The 25,122-nt window shown below is 48.3% G+C and overlaps 1 protein-coding gene across 1 annotated transcript in view; it reads right to left on the reverse strand.

Moving 5' to 3' along the window:
• Positions 1–25,122, reverse strand: part of megf8 (multiple EGF-like-domains 8) — a 179,892-nt gene that overhangs the window by 136,145 nt on the left and 18,625 nt on the right. Inside the window, 10 exon segments of the mRNA XM_073046496.1 lie at positions 3,669–3,860; positions 4,263–4,426; positions 11,156–11,303; positions 13,670–13,777; positions 14,375–14,532; positions 18,823–18,948; positions 19,183–19,328; positions 21,110–21,287; positions 22,618–22,678; positions 22,680–22,832. Of these exon segments, the coding sequence (XP_072902597.1) occupies positions 3,669–3,860; positions 4,263–4,426; positions 11,156–11,303; positions 13,670–13,777; positions 14,375–14,532; positions 18,823–18,948; positions 19,183–19,328; positions 21,110–21,287; positions 22,618–22,678; positions 22,680–22,832 (1,434 nt within the window).

Consider the following 25,122-nt stretch of genomic DNA (forward strand, 5'->3'; position numbering starts at 1 on the left):
TCAACAGAAACTCCAAGCAGTCAATACCCGTAACTGATAAGCCAATTCAATATACAGTGCCTTGGAAAAATATTCAGCCCCCAACCTTTTGCTCTCATAAACGAGTATTACAACCAGGGATTTTGATCAATTTAACTGAGAATTTTTATTTGTGAATCGCATGCTCCTTTTTTTCACAGTAGAGGCCAAAAATAGGGAAAATTGTAGAATATGTAAAACTAAAAATTCAAAAACTGAAATGTCAGCAGTTCAGAAGTGTTCATCCCCCTTTGTTCAGGGCTTAGTTGAAACACCTCTCGCAGCTATTACAGAAGAAAGAAGAAAGCCCTTAACTCCAAGTGGAGTCATGGGGACGCTGTCGTGATGCTGTTTTTTTTTAGCAGGCTTTCTTATTTTTGCAAGGCCTAGTTGCTAGCTTGACAATCAACCCAGCACGGATGGAAAGCCTTCGCTCTGAAGTCCGGCACTGATACCACTATACTAACAGCCGGTACAGCTATTACAGGCGGAAGTCTTTTTGGATAAGTCTCTATTAGCTTTGAACAACATGATGAAGCAATATTTGCCCATTCCTCCTTGGAAAATTGCTCAAGCCTGTGCCAGGTTAGACAGGGAGTGGCAGTGGACAGCAACCTTCATGTCTTGCCAGAGATGTCTGATCAGGTTAAGGTCAGGCCTTTGACTGGGCCACTCAAGGACATCAATTTTCTTCATTTGAAGCCACTCCTTGGTGCTCTGGCAGTGTGTTTTAGAAACATAGAAAACCTACAGCACAATACAGGCCCTTCGGCCCACAAAGCTGTACCAAACATGTCCATACCTTAGAACTGCCTAGGCTTTACCTGTAGCCCTCTATTTTTCTAAGCTCCATGTAGCCATTCAGGAGTCTCTTAAAAGACTCTTATCATTTCCTCCTCCACCACCGCTGTCGGCAGCCCATTCCACACACTCACCACTCTCTGCATAAAAACCTATCCCTGACATCTCCTCTATGGCTCTCGTGCTAGCCATTTCAGCCCTGAGGAAAAGCCTCTGACTATCCACACGGTGCCTCTCATCATCTTATACACCTCAATGAGGTCACCTCTCATCCCCTGTCGCTCCAAGGAGAAAAAGCCGAGTTCACTCAACCTATTCTCATAAGGCATGCTCCCCAATCCAATTGGGTCACTGTCTTGCAGAAAGATGAACTTGCTCCCCAGTTTAAGCTTCCTGGCAGAGGCTAGCAGGGTTTTATCCAGGATCTCTCAGAATTTAGCAGCGTTCATCTTCCCATCAATCCTGACCAAATTTCTAGTCCCTGCTACTCCATCAAACTTTAAAGTAGGGATGGTATTACTTGGCTGTTCTGCAGTATTAGATTTACGCCACATGTACCGCTTAGTGCTGAGGTCAAAAAGTTACACTTTAGTCTCCTCTGACCACAAGGCTTTCTTCCACATCTTTAGAGCAACTTCTAAATGATGCTTTTCAAAATCCTTTTTTAGCCAGGGCTTCTTCCTCGATCTCTTCCATAAATACTTCTTTTGTGCAAGGCCTGAGAGATTGTGAAGCCATGAACTTCATCTCCAGTCGCAGCCACTGACTTCTGCAGCTCCCTCAGAGTGACCGCTGGCATCACAGTAGCCTCTCTTACAAGTGCCAGTATTCTCTGGTGACTGTTTAGAGGGGCAGCCTGACCCAGGAAGTGCGGCTGGGGTTTCACATTTATCCCCACTTTTTCATGGTTTAAGATGGCGCAACTTATTGGCGGTTAACAAACAAGGACTACAACTAAAATAATTCATTAATAATACTTCTGTAAAAAAAAATTATGGTGAACGATCACTGCCAACAATAAAGGCACGAGCAAAGGTGAGGCTTAGTTGAGGGTTGAAGCACGTGGGTGCAAGGCGAAGTCGAGGCATATCCGAGGTGAGTGGAGTGGAGCAAAGTCAGAGCAGAGGAGAGGCAGATTCGAAGGCCATCCACCTAAACTGAGAGCGAGGTTTGATCGATGGAAGCAACAGGCCGATTTGGAAAGGTCGGGTACGAGCCAAACTGTGGCAGCAGGGCCCTGGCCCAGAGCACGTCAATACGACAGGGCCTGGATCTTAGAGCAAGGAATGGTCCGATGTTTTAAACATCGGGCCAGATGGATTGAAAAGGCAGGGTGACGGGACAAGAGGCGTGGGTCAGGCTCACCGCTCTGCACTGGATTAAGACGGAGGCTGTGGCTTCGTATCTGCAGGCTCCATGATGTTTACTCTGACAGACACTGAAATGAGGCCGAGGCTGCTCCACGCCTCATGTCTGAGGACTCACCTCTGTCTTCAATGCTATTTGCTTACTTTTACTGTTTGCACAGTTTGTTTTTTCTTTCTCTATGCACGTTGGGTGTTTGTCGGTGGATTCTTTTGGGTTTCTTGTTTTGTGGCTGCCTGTAAGGAGATGAATCGCCAAGGTTGTATAATGTACACATATTTTCATAACAAATGTACTTTGACCTTGACTGCACTGAGCTTCGAGGTATATTCAGTGCCTTTGCAATGGTCTTGTACCCTTCCCCAGATTTGTGCTTCTCTATTATCATTTCCCTGACTTCTTTCGAATGCTCTTTTGTCTTTATTTTGGTTTGGTCTGTAGTAAATCTACTTTAAAGACAGAGAGGGGGCATTCATGTGATCCTCCAATTCTCTAACATCAACAGATTGGGTGAGTTGGTAAGTTAACATTCAGTATCGCATCCGAGGAAAGTTGGTGTAGCAATCACAAAGGGGATGGGTATTTCTTCAGCCTCTCAATTTTGGTTTTTAATTTTTTGTGAACCGTTGATAGGGTTTGGAACTTGTCTTTGATTTGACATGGCGCACAATGATTAGCTCAAAAAATCCCACTTCAATCTATTTTCAATTTAGAAGATGGGACAGTAAAATGTGAAAGCAGTTGTGGGGGCTGAATACTATTTCAAGGCACTATACAAACAGAAGTTTTCCCTCCTGGCTTCAGAACAGTGCGGTGACAGGGGTCACCCTTGTACACAAGTACAACGGACTCAGAGTTGGCTGTGGTCGGGTGCTTCCAGGGGGCTGTGAGATGATGGGCTGTCAGGGACTTTGAGACATTCTTTTACCATGCCCATGGTCTGCTCTTTATCAGATAACGGTATTGCTTTGCACTGCTGGAACTCTGTGTTGTAATTATGTGCTTTTTGTCAGTTAGTCTTTTATCAATTATGGTATTGTCTGCACTGTTGCAACTAAACGTTAACTATAACTATGTGGTTCTGTGTAGGTTTTTGGTTTGTTGGGTGGTAGTGCTGGTCTCTTGACTTGGTGTGTCTGGGTAGTCTTGTTTTGTCTGATGGGTCTGGAGTTCCTTTCTGGGGAACATGCTAAGACAGTAGCGCGATATTGATAAGCAGCAGCCTCTCTGGACTCTGGACTGGGGATTGCCAAACGTCATGTGGTTTTTCTTGTGTAGTCTGTTTTGTCGTATGCTTTTCTTGTGATATCATTCTGGAGGAACGTTGTCTCATTTTTTAACTGCATTGTATTTGTGGTTTCTAAATGAAAATAAACTGAATCTGAATCTGAGGTAAATAAAATATGCCCGAGTCATAAGTGCGTGTGTTCTGGCCCCCATCGTTCCCCTTTCCCCTGCCCTGCTCTGGGACCAGATGCACCTACCATCTCCAGGCTGTTGCTGGAGCGGCCGATTTTCGCCACCACATAGAGCCGCTGGAGCTGCACCTTGACCAAGACGTTATCGGAGGGGGCAGGAGTCGCAAACAATGGGTGGATGAAGCCTTGCAACACCATCACCGCTTCCAGCTCCGTGCTGGGGTTCTGCACATAGGACGGGCTGATGCGCAGCTCCACCTGGGCACAGAGAGAGAGGGAGGAGTTATCATGTGGGGGGAGTGTACGGGGACGGAGTTATCGTGTGGGGGGAGTGTACGGGGGGAGTTATCCTGAGGGAGAGGAGTATGTGAGGGAATTATTATGTAGGAGGAGTCATGTAGATAGAGGAAGTTGGTCAGGGAGGGAGTTATTTTATGGAGAAGGGGCTTGGGATGGGAGGGGAATTATTGTGCATTGGGAGCCACTGTGCATGTAAAGAAAGGACTTAGGGGTGGGGTTCTGAGTTTGAGAGTAGAGCTCAGGACAGATGGGACGAAGAGGAGAAGAGGGTCGGAGGGAGGCATGAGGGAGTTGCCTGTCTCAGCACTGGGAAGAGGAGGAAGGGAGAAGGCTGTCAACCCCTTCTCCCCCTATACTGACCTTGTCGGGCTGTGACCAGTTGTAGGGTTGCAGGTATGTCACCAGGTGAACGCCGGGCATGAAGTTCAACTTCTGACACTGCTCGACAGAGCTGACGAACGTGGTGTCCGCGCCCCACCACCCCTGGGTCCCCAACACCGGCTCCACCTGGCACCTGGCCTGGTCTGCAGGGAGAACAGAGGCTGCGGTCACAGGGAACACTGCCGCCCAGACAAGAGATCCCCAGCCCCCTGCACACTGCAGAGTAAAACAGTGCACAAACAGGACCCTCAGCCCAGCTTGCTCATGCGCACTGTGCTTCCCACCCTAGCTCGTACCATTTGCCTGTGCTTGCCAAACCGTTCCCACCCATGTACCTACCTGTCTAAATTTCTTTTCAAGATTATTACTGTCCTCACTTTTACCAGCTCCTCTTGCAGCTCCTTCCATACTTGTGTGGAACAATTTTCCCCTTTAGAACCTTCTCACGTTAAACCTGTGCCCTCTAGTTTTAAGACTGCCCCACCCTGGGGACAAAAACTGACCGTCCACTGTATCTACACCCTTCATGATTTAATAACATCTATAAGGTCACCCCTCAGCCTCCTTCACTCCAGGGAAAACAGTCCCAGTCTGTCCAACTTCTTGTTGCAAGCTGCTCGCTGCAGATCATTACATTGATTATAATTATTCTACACTTTTAAATCTAAATTCTTTGTCTTGCATTCTATTATTGTTTTACATTGTACTACCTCAATGGACAAGTGTAATGATTTGTTCAGTATGAACTGTATGCGAGAAAACTTTTCACTGTATCTTGGTACACGTGACAGTAATAAATACCAGTCCCTCCAGTCCCAGTAACATCCTTCTCAACCCTTCCATTTTTAAGAGTATCCTGTTGTGGTTCGGTGACCAGTCATGTTCATGCTGCTGGGCCAAGCCAAAGGTATAACACATGGCTAAGGAGTTGGTAAAAGAGGGAGGGCTTCAGATCTTTGGATCATTGTGCTCTCTTCCAGGGAACGTAGGACCTGTACAAAAGAAATGGCTTATACTTGAACTGGAGGGGGACTAATACTGTAGCAGGAAGGTTTGCTGGTGCTGCACAGAGGAGTTTAAACTAGAGGTGCAGGGGAATGGGAACCAGAGTGCTAGAACAGAAAGTGGAGATAGATGCTGTTAAGACCTCAGGTCGGGTCTAACCAATCTTATAGAGTTTTTCGAGAAATTACCAGGAAAGTGGATGAAGGCAAGGTAGTGGATGTTGTCTAGATGGACTTTAGCAAGGCACTTGACAAGGTCCTACATGGAAGCTTGGTCAAGAAGGTTCAGTTGCTTGGCATTCAAGATGAGGTAGTAAATTGGATCAGACATTGGCTTTGTGAGAGAAGCCAGAGAGTGGTAGTAGATTATTGCCTCTCTGACTGGAGGCCTGTGACTAGTAGTTTGCTGTAGGGAACGCTGCTGGATCCATTGTTGTTAGTCACCTATATCAACATTCTGGATAACCCACTGCATTAGCAAATTTGCAGATGACAGCAAGATTGGGGTGTAGTGGACAGAGAGGAAGGCCATCAGAGCTTGCAGAGTGAAAAATGGCAGATGGAATTCAATGCAGACAAGTGTGAGGAGGACCAACCAGGGTAGATCCTAGACAATGACAGCAGTACACCGAGGAGTGCTGCAGAACAAAGGGATCTGGGAATACAGGTCCATAATTCATTGAAAGTGGTGTCACAGGTACACAGGGTCGTAAAGAAAGCTTCGTATTGAGTACAAGAAACACACACAGAATGCTGGAAGAACTACAGGAGATGGGATGATACGTTGAGTTGTATAATGCATTGGTGAGGCCTAATTTGAAGTATTATATCAAGGCCAAGAAAAGGCCTGAAACCTGTTTCTATCATTAGCCAGAGTTTGTTGCCATCCAAACGAAACTGCCTTGCTCACAAATTGGAGTTTCTGGCATTGAAATGGGCAGTGGTAGACAAACTCAACAATTATCTACCTGGTCCTGGAAGAGTCTCAGCCAGAAATGTCAACTGTACTCTTTTCCATAGATGCTGCCTGACCTGCTGAGTTCCTCCACCATTTTGTGTGTGTAACTTGGATTTCCAGCATGTGCAGATTTTCTTGTTTGTGATTATCTAAGCGTTAGTCCTGACGAAGGGTCTCGGCCCGAAACGTCGACAGTGCTTCTCCTTACAGATGCTGCCTGGCCTGCTGTGTTCCACCAGCATTTTGTGTGAGCAACCTACTAACTTATATTTTGACCTCAGCAAAATTGGTTGCCACATGTCATCTCTGGCGGGCAGCATTGTCTATGACTGCAGCCTTAAATAGAGGCCAGGAAGTCAGAACATTGACACGGATGCATTATCACAGTGTTCTTATGGAATGCCGGCTACTGACATACTGGGAGGACATTCCTGCCGAGTGTTAAAGCAATGTGCCAGTTTTCCACAGATGGCCAATCAAACAAAGACAATGAGCTGTCGATCATTTGGGCTCTTCTAGCCTTGCAATTCCCCAAGCATACTGCAACCTGACTATGCTGAATATGAAACAGTCGTCTGTCTTGAACCCTGTTGAATTGTCAGTAGCACAGCAAGATGACCCTTGTATAGATTAAATCTGGTCAGCCATTTTCAAGGGAGGTATTTCAAAAGTTGGGAAGACCAAACACCCTACTATACCCTGACTGTTGAGAGAATGGGAAAAACTGCAGTTGAGGAACAAAGTCTTATACAGGGTTACTTCTCCTCCAAACAAAACTCAATGCTCTCAGTTAATTTTGCCTGAGAAGTACAGGAAGATTGTAGTGAGGTTCCTCCTTGATGACTCAGGTCACTGGGATTTGACAAGACTTACGGATTAGTCAGAGACAGCTTCTACTGGCCACGAATGAAGCCTGAAGTTGAAGATTACTTCAATTTAAGTCATGTATTTGTTGTATTCAAAGAACGATGCTACCTAAAGGAGTTGTTCCCTTGTTTCACCTACAAAGCATGGGGCCAATTGATCTCGTGTGCATGGATCTTCGTTCCATAGAGCTTGATTCAAATTACACTGCAAATGTCTTGGTCATCACTGATCATTGCACCAGGTACACTCAAGTTTTTCCCCGCAAAGGATCAGAAACCATCCACAGCTGCAAATGAGAAATACTTCATTCACTGTGGCCTCCCGAGAAGCCTGCACAGTGATCAGGGAAGGGATTTGGAGAGCAGCCTCATACATTGAGCTGCTGAGCATGTTTGGAGTCAAGAAATCAAGGACAATGCCATATCACCCTCAGGGTGATGCTCAGCCTGAGATATTCAACAGGACATTGTTAGACATGGTGGGGCCTCTTGATGCCAAGAAAAGGAGCAATGGGAGTCAGCGTATTGGACATTTGGTACACTGTTGTAACTGTACACAGAATGAAGCCACTGGCTACTTGCCATAGCATTTAATGCTCGCACACAAAGTGAGATTACCTGTTCATCTTTGATCTGGAACCTCTAGTGAGGACTTTCCACAGAAAACTTCTCACATGAAGAAAAAAAATGCAAAAAGCTTATCAACTAGCAGAGTGTTTTTAAGCTAGAAAACAAAACCAAAAAAAAAAATCTAAAGATTAAATTTTCTCAACTAATGCCTGGAGATGGAGTTCTAATAAGAAATTTAGGACTGCGATGGAAGCATATGTTGGCCAGCCACTGGGTTTCTACATCTCCTGTAGTAGCGAGTCAGATGCCAAATTTGCCAGTTTTTTGGTTGAAACCAGTAGACGGAAATGATCCTGTAAAAAATTCTCCATTGGAATTATCTTTTACCTCTAGGACAGGGAGTACATATTGACCCAGAGTCTGACGTAGAACCTACATCTAGTAAAAGAATTCTGCAAAGGAGATGAAAAAAGAAAAAAAATAAGGTAAAGATAAGTCAGCCAATAGGATGGTTTTGATGGAAGGACAAAGAGAAATCTGTAAAAGAGGAATCAAGCAAATCCATTAAATACTGCAGGGACTCAGTTTTGGAAATTGGAATGTGGTATGATTTACCATATGCAAGCCTCCCAAGAGGAACTGATGAAGAGATGTCAGAGCCCTTCAGAATAGATCTGGGTGAAGTGGGGAGGAATAGAACCACTGGATAACCAGGGGTGATATTAAATAGCGAAAAGGAAATGGTCACCAATATAATTGAAGGTGAAGCCTGGTCTGGTCAGAGAACAGGAGAAACTGAGTTGCAGAAAGGAACAAATGATAGACAAGATGATTCATCTCAACGTAAACATGGAAAGTCATGAGAAAATACCCAAACTGGTGGAATAGTGACTGAGAATAAACTATTAAAAGCTGCAGAAACGGAAACAGAGATGAGAAGATCTCAGAATCAGGAAACCTCCAGGTAGGCTGGCATATGACACATCTGGAAATCATCGAGTGTTGTGTCAATCCCAATGGAGAGATATGTAACACCCCTTAACAAATGGACTGGAGGTCCTGTAATCACTTAATTCATTTGAATGCTCTCAGCCGTATGCACTGTTGGACCATAAGTGTGAACATAACTGTTATTGTTACTGAGTGTGTAGGCCTCTGTTAGTCTCAATAGACCATGGATTTGCACTTTGGAAAATTTCCAGGGCTCGAGCCTGGGCAATTTTTTTTTAATGGAAGACCGGCAGTTGCCCAAGCTGCAAGTCTCCCCTCCCCACGCCACCAATGTTGTCCAAGGGAAGGGCATAAGGACCCATACAGCTTGGCACCCGTGTCGTCGCAGAGCAATGTGTGGTTAAGTGCCTTGCTCAAGGACACACACACAAGCCTCAGCCAAGGCTCAAACTAACGACCTTCAGATCACTAGACGAGCACTATAACCACTTGGCCACGTGCCAACTGTTACTGAGTACAAGTGTTATGTTATAATGGGTTTGATAGATCCCAAAGGTTTACAGTCATGAGGACAAGCCTATTTTGGTTGGGGGGGGGGGGGCGGTGAACTTTGGTGGTAGAAATAAATAGGCAGACTATTATTTAGATGGGGAAATAATTCAAAGTGCAGAGATGCAAAGGGACTTGGGAGTCCTTGTGCAAGATACCTTAAAGGTTAACCTGTAGGTTGAGTCGGTGGTGAAGAAGGCGAATGCAATGTTGGCATTCATTTCTACAGGTATAGAATATAAGAGCAGGGATGTGATGTTGAGGCTCTATAAGGCACTCGTGAGACCACACGGAGTATTGTGTGCAGTTTTGGGCTCCTTATTTTAGAAAGGATATACTGACATTGTAGAGGCTTCAGAGAAGATTCACAAGAATGATTCCAAAAACGAAAGGGTTACTGTATGAGGAACGTCTGGCAGCTCTTGGGGGGTATTCCCTGGTGTTCAGGAGAATGAGGGGGGTTCTCATAGAAACATTCCGAATATTAAAAGGCCTGAACAGATCAGATATGGCAAAGTTATTTCCCATGGTAGGGGATTCCAGGACAAGAGGGCGCGACTTCAGGATTGAAGGACATCCATTTAACACTGAGATGCAGAGAAATTATTTTAGTCAGAAGGTGGTAAATCTGTGGAATTTGCTGCCACGGGCGGCTGTGGAGGCCAAGTCATTGGGTGCATTTAAGGCAGAGATAAAGAGGTTCTTGATTAGCCAGGGCATCAAAGGGTATGGGTTGAAAGGGGAGGGGGGGATGACTGGAAGAATTGGATCAACCCATGATTGAACGGTGGAGCAGACTCGATGGCCAAACGGCCTACTTCTGCTCCTATATCATATGGTGTTATAGTAACAGTACACAAGACAAGCTTTTCATTCTACCTTGGTATATATGACAATAATAAACCAATACCAATTTTATTCTCCCCATATTCTCATCAAGTGCTCCAGATCCTACGCCTGTAATGCCTAATTAACCCATCATTGTCAGTAAGAGGGAGGAAACTGGGTACCTGGCGGGTGAGGGGGAGATGGCACCCATGCCCCGTCACAGGAGGACCGTGCAGACTCCATACAGACAGTGACAGGGTTGGCATCAGACCCAGGTCTCTGGTACTAGAACTCACAAACGTCTGGGGCTGGTGCCCCGTTGGGGAAAAACACCCCACAGGCGGACTGAGACGTCCTCCTGGGATCAGACTGCCTCATGCAAGGTGTCAGCAGCTCTGGGGGGGATCCCAGAGCTGGAAAGGGCCATGGTGGACAGACAGGAAGAAACACTGAACAGCTCCCAGCTCCTGTTCACAAATACAAATGCTGGCATTCATTTCAAGAGGACTAGAATATAAAAACAAGGATGTAATGCTGAGGTTTCATAAGGCATTGGCTGGATGCTATACGGAGCATTCTGAGCAATTTCAGGTCCCATATCTAAGAAAGGATATTGGAGAGGGTTTACGGGAACAGTCCCGGGAATGAAAGAGTATGAGGAGTATTTGATGCTCTGGACTTGTATCGCTGATGTTTCGAAGAACGAGGGAGGATTTCATTGAAACTAATCAGATATCGAAAGAGCTCAACAGAGTGGACGTGAACAGGTTATTTCCAATAGTGGGAAAATCTATGACCAGAGGGCACAGCCACAGAGTAGAAGAATGTCCCTTTAGAACAGAGACAAGGAGGAATTTCTTCAGCCAAAAGGCGGCAAATCCGTGGAATCCATTGCCACAGATAGCTATGGAGGCTAATAGGTTATGAATTGTATTTAAAACGAAGATTGATAGGTTCTTGATTGGTAAGGGTGTGAAGGCAGGAGAATAGGGTTGATAAATCAGCCGAGATTGAATAGTCCAATTCTGCCTTACGGTTTTAGTGCCCCTGGACCCAGACTGAGAACATTACAGGCACTGACAGCTCTCCATGGCGACTTCAATATCCCTCACACACTTCCACTTACTGAACAAGGGGTCATTTTACCTGCAACAGGGAGACAGGAGCTGGTCTGAACACACCATCCAAAGACCCCCGGCGCTTGTGGGGGCTGCGCCCGGCTCTGACCAAACACCAGACAGGACTGGCAGTTCGAGAGGAGGCTCGCCAAGCCCAGACAGCCGACGTGGGGGCACTGTGGAGAGAACAGGCCAACTGTGACCAAACCATGAACACCGGGGACACACCACCCACGACCAACGCAGGCACACTGTGGAATCAAACCGTGACCAACCCACACACACCATGGAGAGAACACACCATCCATGACAATCCTCAAACTTTTTGAAAATGGCAATTGTTTGTAAGACACAACCTGCCCCACATACACCATGCTGGCTGGCCCTAACACTCACACTGCTCCACCAATCATGGCTGGTTTCTTTCCCCCAACCCCACTCTCCCATTTTCCCCCTGAAACCCTTAACCCCTTAATCAATCAGAACCATTCAATCTCTGCCTCAAATACACCCAACGATTTGGCCTGTGTGGCAACAAATTTAACAGCCTCACACTCCACCCCCACAACTCAAGAAATTCCTCATCTGTTTTAAAGGAACATCCCCATACTCTGAGACTGAGCCCTCAGATTCTATACTCTCTCACAAATGAAGACATCCTCTCAATCAAACATGAGGAAATCTACAGATGCTGGAAATTCAAGCAACACACACAAAATGCTGGTGGAACACAGCAGGCCAGGCGGCATCTATAGGGAGAAGCACTGTCGACATTTCGGGCCCAGACCCTTCGTCAGGACTAACTGAAAGGAACGATAGTAAGGACATCCTCTCTATGTCCACTTTATCTAGGCCTGTCAGCATCTCATCCTTCTATACTTCACTGAGTACAGGCCCAGAGACATCAAACACTCCTCATATTGTCAATGCTTTTATTCTGGGATCATTCCTGTGAGCCTCCACCTGGACCCTCTCCAAGGACAGCACATCTTTCCTTAAATACAGGGCCCAAAATTGCTCACAAATATTCCACACGCAGTCTGACCACCGCCTTACAGCGCACCCTTGCATTGATTCTTGTCATCTTGGCCACTAGTTGCGGCAGCATATATTGTGGGAGTTTGAAGTCTCCCACAACAATCATGTTGCTTTCACATCTTTCCATAATCTGCTTTTGCATTTGCTCTGCTCTCCCCCACTGGCTATTGGGAGGCCAATAGTATAAACCCGTTTGAGTGATTACACCTTTCCTATTCCTGCGCTCTACTCGTACCACATCAGTGGAGAAGCCCTCCAGGACGTCCTCTCTGAATACAGCTGTGACATTCCCCCTGTCCAATCAAGCAACTCCCTCAATTCTTTCACGTCCTTCTCTATCTCACTGAAACCCCCCCAGGAATATTGAGCTGCCAGTCCTGTCCCTCTCTGTAATGGCCACAACACCATAGCTCCACGTGGTAATCCAGGCCCTGAGTTACCCGTAATGCTCCTTGCATTGAAATAAAACACACATTAACTGTCAGTCCCTTTCACCCTTCCTTTAGAATGAATTGACCCAATGTCATGACGATGACGATGACGATGACGACAACATCAACTCGAGCGGCCAGCATCGGGCATTTTCATGCCTTATAAGGTGCAGAAAGAAAGACTGCGTGGCGCTCCACCTCCCCATACAGACACTTTGCAGTATTTTTCTTTATTTTACGAGGTCGAGTCGCAAGCTCGACCCTCACTCAACCCGGCACGGATGGAAAGCGTACTCGGGAACGGCCCGACAGGAACCTCCGTTCCGGAGTCCGACGCTGATCTCACTGCGCCATCAGCAGGACTGACCCAACGTCAACCTTCCGTCACCTCCTCTACTCAGTGTCAAAGAGCACTACAGGACAGAAACAGGCCTTTTGGCCCATCTGGTCCATGCCAGCCCAGTCTTCTGCCTCATCCCATCTACCTGTAGCTGGATCATACCCCTCCATATCCCTCAAATCCAAACTCTTCGTAAACACGCATCTACACTTCCAATGGCAGCTTGTTCTACACTTGCCCCCACCTTCTGACTGAGGGCATTTCCCCCTCAGATAACCTTAAATATTTTACCTTTCACCTAAATCTATAACCACAAGCTCTAGCCTCATCCAACCCTCCCCCCGCCCCTGGAAAAAGCCTGCTTGCATTCTATCAATGTCCTTCTTGACCTTGTGTGGCTCTGTTGAATCTCCCCTCAATCTCCTGTGCTCCACTCGCTGCGACCGCAGCTCACAGTCACACCACCTGAAATGCCAGGGTAAACCCTCCCAGACAGCACTAGCAAAAAGCTCTGCAGCTTTATAGGTCCTCCTTGCACAGGTTCCACTTACCCAGGAAGAGAGCCCAGGGGTCCCTGTACCTCAAGGCCCAGCCTCGTACACCAGGGGGAGAGAGTGGGTTGGGGGGTGGCAACGAGCAAACTCCACTGACAAACAGCACCCGAGGTCAGGACCGCACCCAACACAGATCACACTCCCCCCCACCACCCCTCCACACAAACGCCCACACTCACCGCACTGTGAGCCTGGTACGTCTGACAGCCCGACTGACACCACACACATTCAGGGTCCTTGCTGCAGGAGGTCTCCTCTCCGTACAGTGAGCAGTAGTCCAAGTGCACCTGAGGGGAAGAGGGAAGGGAGGCACAGGGAGTGGGACGGGGGAGGAGGGAGGAGCGGAGAGCAGGGTTTGGAGACAGAGACAGGGTCAGCTGATGCTGGGCCATTTCCCCAGTCAAACACTGGTCACAGGCGGCCTCGTACAGAGAGGGCACTCACCACCGCTCAGTGTTGGCCCTCCCAGCCCACTGCCTCAGTACACCTGGGCACAGATACAACCAGCTCTGGGCATTGGGGCTGGAGGCTGTTTACCCTGTACACAGGACAAACCCTCCTCCCCCACTGCCACGACACCCACGCGGTTTGCTGCATCATCTGCGTCTGAGAGTCCTGAGGGAGGTCCTCAAAACAGCCCACCTACCTCTTTCCATGTCACCCCCAAACAATATGGCCTCCCACCTATCCACTACACATCCCCGCATAAACCTCTTCCAATCCAGCCAAACAACACTCCACACCCACCGCCCTGTTCTCCTCCTCCGCTCTGGCCAATCCCGTCACTCAGCCCACCCTGCCGTGCCCAGGGAAGCCCGGCCTCTCATTCTCCCAGGGACCCTGCTCTCCACCCACTCCCCTCCCTAGCCCCGGTCGACACTCACGTTCTGCACCAACACCTGGGACACAAAGATGGGAACCTTGTAGGCCACCAGGTCAGCGAGGGGCCGCCCGCTGAAGCCCCCCGCCATCAGCAGGACATTCCCGTTCATCAGCGCGGTCACGTGGGCGTAGCGTCCCCGGAGCGACCGGTTCTCCCAACCTGCAGAGACACACCGGCAGGACAGGTTCAGAGAGCACTGTCTGAGGCTGTGGGCACCCTTGCCTCCATGACTTTCCCTTCCACCAGCCAGTGCAGCACGATATCCCGCAGATGTCACCTCCAGATGGACAATTCATATCACATTAAATAAAAAATCCACAAACTGGAACACCGAAACACTCGGCAGGACAGGTAGCGTCTGTGGGGAGAGAACCAGGGCTAGCAAATTGGTTTATTACTGTCACCTTTACTGATGGATAGTGAAAGTTTGTCTGGCACACTGTTCATACAGATCAGATCATCACACAGTGAACTGAGGTAGAACAAGGTAAAACAATAACAGAATACAGAATAAAGTGTAGCAGTGCAGGTAGACAATGAGGCGCTCGATCATATCGAGGTAGATTGTGAGGTTAATCTCAACACTAGGAATAGTCTCATAACAATGGGGTAGAATCTGTCTTTGAGCCTGGTGGTACATGGCAGGGGAGAAGAGAGAATTGCCAGGGTGGGAGGGGTCTGGTTGCCTTACTGAGGCAGCAACGTTTTGGCCTCCAGGTCAGTCTGATCAGGAAAATGGAGACAGTCCCTCTGGCCCACTCAGTCTGTGCTAACCAACCACCTTCTGTTTATAGTAATTCCCATTTCATTCTCCGCATCCCCCCTGAGACTATCCCTCACACTGGGGGGGGGGGGGGGGGGAGGGTGAGGGCTTTTGCCTTCTCTCCTCACAGACAGCGGCAGAGGACGGGACTGACCCTCAGCTCTGGAGCAGTGAGGCTGTGGCTCTACCACTGTGCCCAGCATCGCCTCATTCTCCAAAATGAGATGAGGGCTTCAGCAGCAGAGGGAGCAGAGAGAGAGCTTAATGACATGGTGTCATGACAACACTGACTTTAGGAAGGGGGGGTGGTGCACATCCTCCTGTCTACACAACAGTACTGAGGTCGAGACCGTTCAGAGCATCACCAACAACCTGTCCTGGTCCAATCATGGAGATATAATTGCCAAGAAAGCCCACTAATGCCTTGCCTTCCACAGGAGCCTAAAGAAATCTGGCTTGCTCCTGTCGACCATTACCAATTTTTTATCCTGTCTGGATGCTTCACAGCTTGGTACGACAACTGCTCTGGCTGTGACCAAACAATCTGCACGGGTGTGGATACAGCTCAGCACATCATTGAAAGCAGCCTCTCCATAGACTCAGTCTACACTTACGGCCTCGGTAAAGCAGCCAACATAATCAACTCACCCCAACATTCAACATAATCAACTCACCCCAACGTTCAACATAATCAACTCACCCCAACATTCAACATAATCAACTCACCCCAACGTTCAACATAATCAACTCACCCCAACGTTCAACATAATCAACTCACCCCAACGTTCAACATAATCAACTCACCCCAACGTTCAACAAAATCAACTCACCCCAACGTTCAACAAAATCAACTCACCCCAACGTTCAACATAATCAACTCACCCCAACGTTCAACAAAATCAACTCACCCCAACGTTCAACAAAATCAACTCACCCCAACGTTCAACATAATCAACTCACCCCAACATTCAACATAATCAACTCACCCCAACGTTCAACATAATCAACTCACCCCAATGTTCAACATAATCAATCACCCCAACGTTCAACAAAATCAACTCACCCCAACGTTCAACATAATCAACTCACCCCAACGTTCAACAAAATCAACTCACCCCAACGTTCAACAAAATCAACTCACCCCAACGTTCAACATAATCAACTCACCCCAACGTTCAACATAATCAACTCACCCCAACGTTCAACATAATCAACTCACCCCAACGTTCAACATAATCAACTCACCCCAACGTTCAACATAATCAACTCACCCCAACGTTCAACATAATCAACTCACCCCAACGTTCAACATAAGCAACTCACCCCAACATTCAACATAAGCAACTCACCCCAACGTTCAACATAAGCAACTCACCCCAACATTCAACATAAGCAACTCACCCCAACATTCAACATAAGCAACTCACCCCAACATTCAACATAAGCAACTCACCCCAACGTTCTCTCTTCTTCCCTTTCCCCCTGGCAGAAGATACAAAAGCCTGATAAGCTTATGTTGCTTATTCAACATAAGCAACTCACCCCAACATTCAACATAAGCAACTCACCCCAACGTTCTCTCTTCTTCCCTTTCCCCCTGGCAGAAGATACAAAAGCCTGATAGTGCGTACACCAGGCTTAAGGACTATCAAACAGTTCCGAATACGATAAATTGGACTAATATACCTTGTTATATGACCTTGCATCTTACTGTTAGCACTTCCAAGTTGATGTTAATTGTCTATCAACCATACATGAACGCCCATGAGTACAGCCAAACGAAACAGTGTTACTCCGGGTCCAAAGTGCCAGAGTAACAAACACAGTGCCAACATTCACACGTAGCACAAGACATGTATTGCACAAATAACATAGCATGTACAAGATATCAGGAAAATAGAGCCACACAAAAGAAATTTAGTCCAAGACCCTGAGTCGCAGTTGAACTCAATACAGCTTGCCATCTGCTGAGTAAACACTGGGGGGCAGCACTGGTTGCAGCTTTTAACACCACACCTCACTGCCTTCGGTGGATTGCACTGACTCCAACACCTCTCTCCCGAGTAGCAGTAAACAGGTGGCACTGCAGCTTGAGGGCTAGTCCTTGCTACGACCGAGGCCAACGCAGCTCCCCTGCCGTCCACCAATTAATCGGTGAATTGAGCTTGCAGCATTCCACATTAACAACGTCCAACTGGGTCTTGCGATCACAAGAAAAGTGACCAAGGCGATCACCTGCTGTTCCACTCCTCCGACGCCTCTCTGACGCAGGCAGCAGCTCAATCCGCATCAAGTTCAGCTCTTCCAGCTTCATCGCCAATGAGCAACTTGCTGACGGGGGGGGGGGGGGGGGGGTAGACCTGCAGTCCTTGAAGCAGGGTCTTGCAATCGTAAAAAATAAGTTTAAGGAAGACAATAACATCTTTGGTTGACCCTGTAGAAGCCGCTGCAATCGAACATGCCGCCACCTTACCGGGAAGCCCATTCCTCTGCAGCTGTTACATATTATCCTGCTTTGTCATCGTTTTTATTTTCTTCTACCTCAATGTACTGTGTAAAGATTTGATCTGCATGAACAGTATGCAAGCTTTTCACTGTACCTTGGTAAATCTGACAACAACAAACCATTTCTAACGGCACTACACTCCCCAGTATGACATCGAAATGCCCTCCAACACTGCCTCTGTGCCAAAGCAAAGCAGTTGCCACTGTCCAAGCAGGATCCCTGGTTCCACTGAGACAGACCAACAGCTGGCTTCCAACACACAGCACGCTGCCTCTATAGAACAGCAGGAGGCAGCGTGATCATCAGATCCCCACAGTGTGTTTTATGGCGGAGAGCTGAGGAAACTTCACTCAATATCTGACCCAAGTCAGGACAAAGGTCTCGATCCAAAATGCCAACTGTTCATCTCCTTCCACAGGTGCTGCCTGACCCACTGTCCAGTTTGGTTTTTTCTCCCCTCTTTGTGCTGACCAGCTCTGGAACTATTTGAAGGGTTTCTAAACACCTATTGAGTTTCTAAACACAAGAGATTCTGCAGATTGCTGGAAATCTTGAGCAACAGACACAAAACGCTGGAGGAACTCTACAGGTTAGACAGCATCTACGGAGTTGATGTTTCAGTCCCTTTGTTTCCCAGTCCTGATGAAGGGTATTGACCCTAAACGTCACCTTTTTATTACCCTCTATTAACGCTGCCTGACTTGCAGAGTCCCTCCAACATTTTGTGTGCATTGCACGGAAATGTTTCTTCCCATTTTGTCACAGACTGTGCTGAATAGCACAGATTTAAAGTGAGACAGGCAAGACTGAAAAGGGAATCGGGGGGGGGGGGGTGCTGGGTACACAGAAGAAGCAACAACAATTACAACATTTAGGTGTCTGGGAAGGTACAATGACTAGGAAAAGTTTAGATTAGGGGTTCCCAACCTGGGGTCCATGGACCCCTTGCTTAACAGTATTAGTTCATGGCATAAAAAAGGTTGGGAACGCCCTGATTTGAAGGATACGGGCCAAATGCAAGCAAGTGGAATATCGGTCAGCATGGATGAAATGGGCTGAAGGAGCTGCTTCCCTACTACTTTCTGTAACACAGTGGAGGCCTCCCAGCGTAGGGAGCCCCACACATATCCAAGGGCCATCCATCACCTGCCTCTGGCAGTGGCAGATCAGTCATCCTTACCATCTCCGGTGCTGATGAGCAACCCAAGCTCCTCGCCGGACACCCACTGGTGGCAGCCCAGGTGGTAGAAGTAGACCCTGTCGTCGTAGCATTTCTCCTCCTGGTAGTGAATGTGAACATTTCCACCTAAACCACAAGGGGGATAGGGTCAGACCGGAGCAATCTCCCACTCCCCAAGGGGTCACCCACCACACCGAGACGTCACCCATTCTCCTCCCTGAGATGTCACTTGCCCTCCTGCTCCTCTGAAGGTCCCGAATCTCTCCCCTAGGTTCACACACACACACCAAATGAGACCGTATCCTGCGAAGAGCCACGGAGCTGTCCCACCCTCACAGTCACGCTGTGATCCTGACTCACCATACACCACCATGTAGTTGCCGATGAGGGTGGCGGAGTGAAAGGCTCGCTCCCCGGGGCTGGCAGCCGAGGGACGAGACTTCAAGGTGCTCCAGTAGCGCTGGTCTACGTGGAAGGCGTGTGTTGTGTTCGTCCGGTAGCTGAACCTGTGTGAGAGACAGCAGGGCTGTGAAATCCCTGAATCTGGGCAACGCTGCGGCAGAGCGCTGGGAGCAGCGGGCCAAAGGATGGACAGCCCATGGGGGCTCAGATCGAGGCCCTTTGGCCCATCACATCGATGCTGAACACCCGAACTGATCCTGCTCACCAGCACGTGGGACGCAGCCTCGTCCACCTCATAGGTTCAAAGACTGAGACAGATATTGCAAGTCCCACCCTCCACCACCCCCCCCAAGCAGCACACTTCCGATCTGAAGCCTCCCCCCCAACCCCCAGGGAAGGTCCCCTGACCCCAAACCTGCGCTTTCCGCCAGCAGACTCCAGAGAGGAAACTGAATGGACACAGAGTGTCAGGCAGCATCCGTGGAAGGAAATGGACAGTCGACGGCAATCGGCCTGCCCACAATCGCGTGCCAGTTCTTGCCCTATTCTTCACCCTCCACTCTCTCGACCCATAGAAGACCTGAAATGCCAACTGTCCATTTAGGGTCACTGAATAATACAGAATGGATACAGGCTCTTTGGCCCAAACAATCCCTGCCAACCCTACAGTCCTAATTTCCTTTGTTTGACCCATACCCCTCCAAGAGCTTCTTAAATGTACCTGCCTCAACGATTTCCTCTGGCAGCCCATTCCCTATACTCACACCCTCTGGGTGGAAAAGGTTGCTCCTCAAGTCCCTATTAAACCTCCAGCCCCTAGTTTTGGACGCCCGTACCTTGGGGAAAAGATCTAAGCCTCTCATCATTTTAACCACTTCTATACGGCCAGTTTCCAAAGGGTCGACACTGGATGAACTCAGCAGGTCAAGCAGCATCCCACATGCCCCCCCCCCCCCACCCCCCCAGATGCTGCCTGAGTTCCTCCAGCATTGCATTTGTACAGAAGCTCCAGCTTGTAGTTTATCAATTTGGCAGAGGTGGGCAAAATGATAAGAGGCACACACAGTAGATAGAGTGAACAGCCAGCGCAGCCACGACCAACACAAGAGGGTGTCACAGTTAGCAGAGCGCTACTACAGCTGGGGGCATCAGAGTTCAATTCCAGCATCCCGTGAATATGTGGCTTTTCCCCGGGTGCCCTGATTTCCTCCCACAGTCCAAAGACGAACCGGTTACTAGGTCTCTTGGTCGTTGTAAATTGTTCCGAGATTAGGCTAGTGTTAATTCGGTGTGTCGCTAGGCAGCACGACTCAAAGGGCCAGAATGGTCTATTCCAAGCTGTACCTCTACATAGTTTCTTTTTTTTAAATGAAGAGAACATGCTTTAAAAAGCAATTGGAGAAAAGGTACAGGGGGTGCCAGAGGAAGGTGTTTTTTTTTTTAACGAGTGGCAAGAGTATGAAATGCACTGTAGGGGACATTTAAGAGACTCTAAGAAAGACATATGGATGAAGGAATGACAGATGGCTACGTGGAAGGAAAGGGTTAGATGAATAGTGAAGTAGGTTAAAAGGTGGGCACAATATTGCGGGATGAAGTGCCTGTACTGTTCTGCAGTTTTCTTATTCAATCTACTTTCTTATTAACCACCTCATAACGTTGTCCTCTCTGCCAGGGCCTCCCTCAGTCCCCTCTGCTCCAGGGGGAGCAGACCCACCCTGTCCAGTCTCTTCACTTAACCAGAACCCACTGTCCCAGGCAACGTGCTGGGGAGTCATCTCCTTCAGAGTGACCAGAACAGTACACTGTACTCTGGAAATGACGATAGATGTAACATGGGACAGGCTCTCACTGGAGGGTGGGAAACGCAGCGATTGTCCCTTACCTTGGGGAGATCCGGTGGCCTCCGTGGATGAGCAGCATGCGCGAGGCGGGGTGGAAGACCATGGAATGCCCGGCCACAGCTGGGCTCTTCCCTCCCGTGGGGATCACCTCCTCCCAGACCCAACGCTCCAGGTGGAAACGGAACATGGCAGCACTGAACCGGTCCTCGTCAGTCCGTCCTGGGGGAGAGAGGGGACAGGGAGTGTTACGAGGCAGGGTGTGGGGTTTTGTTTCTTTATTGTTTATTGAGATACAGACCCTCCCAGCCCAGCAACCCCCCCCCCCCCCGATTTAACCCTACCCTAATGTACAATCACCAATTAACCTACCAACTGGTACATCTTTGGACTGTGGGAGGAAACCCACGTGGTCACGGGGAAGACCCTTACAGATGACAGCAGAATTAAACTCCCAGCTCCGGCGCCCTGAGCTGTACAAGTTTTCCAAGAGGCCCCACGGGTTTGGCAGGGTGGGGGGGGGGGGGGGGGGTATTACGTGGCAGGTCACAGGGCTGAGGAAATGGAGCCAAGACATTACAGGGAGATGGAAGGAACAGAGTTTGGGAGGGGTGCAACATTACAGGCAGTCCCTGAGTTACAAACGTCCGACTTACGGACAACTCGTGCTTACGAACGGAGGGAGGAGAACGCCGTCCACTATTTTAAGTCGGATCACAACGCCGTCCGCCATTTTAAGTCGTTGCTGTTAACACTGTGTTGAGTGTCTAGTTTCCAGTCAGCACCACCCCCACTTGTCCCATTGCAGGTGGATTTTAGGACCTGGGGGAGCAGAGGACCTGCCACCCGTGGCTGCTGCTGTATTTTTTTTTACTAAGTGCGACCCTGAACAATAAGTGCTGAACAGAAGTGCTGATCAAGTCAACTAGTCCCGAAACAGAACTCTAATTGGTCAATCAGACGGTTCACTGCTGCTCAGCGATAGAACATAAAATCTGCAGATTGAAAATAAAGTGGAAATAATAAAGCGATCGGAAAGAGGTGAAACACCGTCGGTCATTGGAAAAGCGTTAGGCTACAGTCGGTCAATGATCGGAATAATTTTAAAGGATACAGGTAAAGGATAAAGTGAGAATAATGGAGCATGTGAAAGGCCCTGCCCTGATGAAAGCTACAATTATTACTAAACAACAGTGGTTTAATTTCCTGAGCCCGGCGCTGAAACATACGTTCTTAAGTGTTTTATATGCATAGAAAAGTAAAATATAAACTATATACTAAGACAAACGTTTGACTGACGCTAAATAATACCAGATGTACCTGTTCTGACTTGCGTACAAATCCGACTTAAAGACGGACTCAGGAACGGAACTCGTTCGTAACCCGGGGACTGCCTGTGCACTCACTCTCACTCCAGCCTCAGTCTCCACATGGTCCTCTCGTTGTCTGATTCACATCCTGCTACATAGGAGCTCTTGTCCTCCCCCCACCACAACCCACTCCCCCTTCCCTCTCCATCCCAGAGACTGCTGCAGTCCGAGCCCACACTCACCTCCGAAGACGTACAGCTCCTGCCCCACCACAGCGGCTGCGTGTGCGGCTAGCCCCGGGGGGGGCCCGCGCACTGCGGGGCCGCAGCAGCCTCCATCGCTCGGGGCCCGGCTCGTACAGCCACACGTCGTTGGCCAGGGAGCCGCTCTGCAGCTGCCCGCCGAACACCACCATTCCTCCCCGCCACTCCACCGCACTGTGAGCGTGCCGGGCCGCCTGCAGAGGGAAGGAAGGAGAGAGACTCAGTCCCCGGGATTGTGTGCTGCCGCTGCCAGTGGACCCCCCCCCCCCCCCCCCCGCCCTTCCCGCCTCAACGCACCAAGACTTGGCTCGGCTCCCGTTCCACCCAATATCTTGGCCCAGTCACCTTTGGGCTCTGGAGTGAGGGGACCTGCGGGGAACACAGTGCAAACTGCTTGTCACCTCCTCCCAAGCAGTCACCTTTACACTTCTCCGGTGCTTCTGGACAGCCCAGTGGCTTGGCCGCGCACGCCCACCACGCTGGTGCAGCAGCCACAAAGAGTCCTGGGTAGGCTTGGCACACCTCAGAAACCAGACTCCCCTCTGCCCGTCTCAAGGCTACGCCAACTAGAAAGCACCCTATCCAGGGGCATTACAGCTTGGTATGGCAACTGCTCTGCCTGAGAGCACAAGAAAATGCAGAGTTGTGGACACAGAAACCAGCCTCCCCTCCTTGGGCTCTGTCTACATTTCTTGCTACCTCAGTAAAACAGTCTAATCCAATTTATTACCGCACCCTGAATGCTGAGTGACTGACCAACCTCCCACGCGGGACCTTGTCAAATGACTAGCTAGTCCACATAGATAACATCCACTTCCCTGGTAACTTCCTCGAAAAACTATATAAGATTGGTTAGACAAGACCCACCACACATGAAACCATGCGTCCTTAATCGGTCCATGTCTATCCAAATACTGATACGTCCGTTCCCTTGAATAACTTCCAATAATTTTTTCACAACTGATGTCAGACTCACTGGACTATGATTTCCTAGTTTATGTTTAGAGCCTTTTTTAAACAATGGAACAACACTGACTCTCCTCCAATCCTCTGGTATCTCTCCTGTCATTAATCCACTCATGGATTACCATTCTGCTCTTTCAGAGGACCAATTTTGTCCCTTGCAATCCTTTTGCTCTTAACACATCTGCAGAATCTCTTAGGATTCTCCTTCACCTTGTCTGCTAGGGCAACCTCATGACCTCTTTTAGCCCTCTGATTTCCTTCCTAAGCGTTCACTTGCATATCTTATACTCCATAAGTACCTCATTTGTTCCTACTTCACTATACCTACTATGCACCTTTTTTCTCTTAAGTACAGTCTCAATATCGCTTGAAAACCAAGATTCCCTACTCTTTACCTTTTATTCTGACAGGCACATGCAATCTTTGTATTCTCAAAATTTCACTTTTGAAGGCCTCCCACTTACCAAGCACACCTTTGCCAGAAAACAGCCTGTCCCAATCCACTCTTGCCAGATCCTTCCTGATACCGTCAAAATTGGCCTTTCTCCAATTGAGGATCTCAACCTGTGGACCAGACCTACCTTTACATATTCACTTCAAAACTAATGGCACTGTGGTCATGCGATGCGAAGTGTTCCCTTACACAATCTTCTGTCACCTGCCCTGTCTCATTCTCCAATGGCAGATCCAGCTTCACACGCTGTCTTGTTGGGACTTCTATGAACTGATGAAGAAAACTTTCCTGAACACATTTGACAAACTCTATCTCATCTAGTCCTTTTACAGTATGGGAGTCCCAGTCAATATGTGGAAAGTTAAAGTCACCTACTGTAACAAACTTAGTCTTCTTGCAACAGCCTGTGACTTTTTTATACAAATTTGTTACTCTAAATCCCTAGTACTGATGGATGGTCTGTAATATGGCCCCATTAACATGGTCACACCTTTCTTATTTCTCAGTTCCACCCATAACGCCTCACTAGACGAACTCTCCAGTCTGTCCTGACAGAGCACTGCCATGACATATTCCCTGACTGGTAATACCACCTCTCCTCCTTTAATCTCTCCTGTTCTGTCACGTTGAAAACAACAAAATCTCGGAATACTGAGCTGCTAGTCCTGCCTCTCCTGCAACCAAGTCTCATTAATGGCTTCAATACCAAGAGTTGATCCGTGCCCTGAGCTCATCTGCCTCTCCTACAATACTTCTTGCATTGAAACATACACATCTCAGGACATTAGTTGCACCACGTTCAACCTTTTGTTCCCGACTTTGTCTCCACAGCCCCTCCTCTAACTGTTCTGGCACTCTGGTTCCCATCCCTCTGCAACTCTAGTGCACGGTAACAAATAGGTATTTCTAAAATAAAGTTACTTTGAACCTCAAGTTCTTTGAGATGCACAAAAACTGAACTATAAAGTTGTTGCATCGTTGCAGATTGTACAACTGTAGCCGACCATTCTGCTGTATTGCGTTAGCAACCCTGGAACTGTTTACACTGTGAGACTCACGGGAGC

This window comes from Hemitrygon akajei, chromosome 1, assembly GCF_048418815.1.
Source record: "Hemitrygon akajei chromosome 1, sHemAka1.3, whole genome shotgun sequence".
NCBI lineage: Eukaryota > Metazoa > Chordata > Chondrichthyes > Myliobatiformes > Dasyatidae > Hemitrygon > Hemitrygon akajei.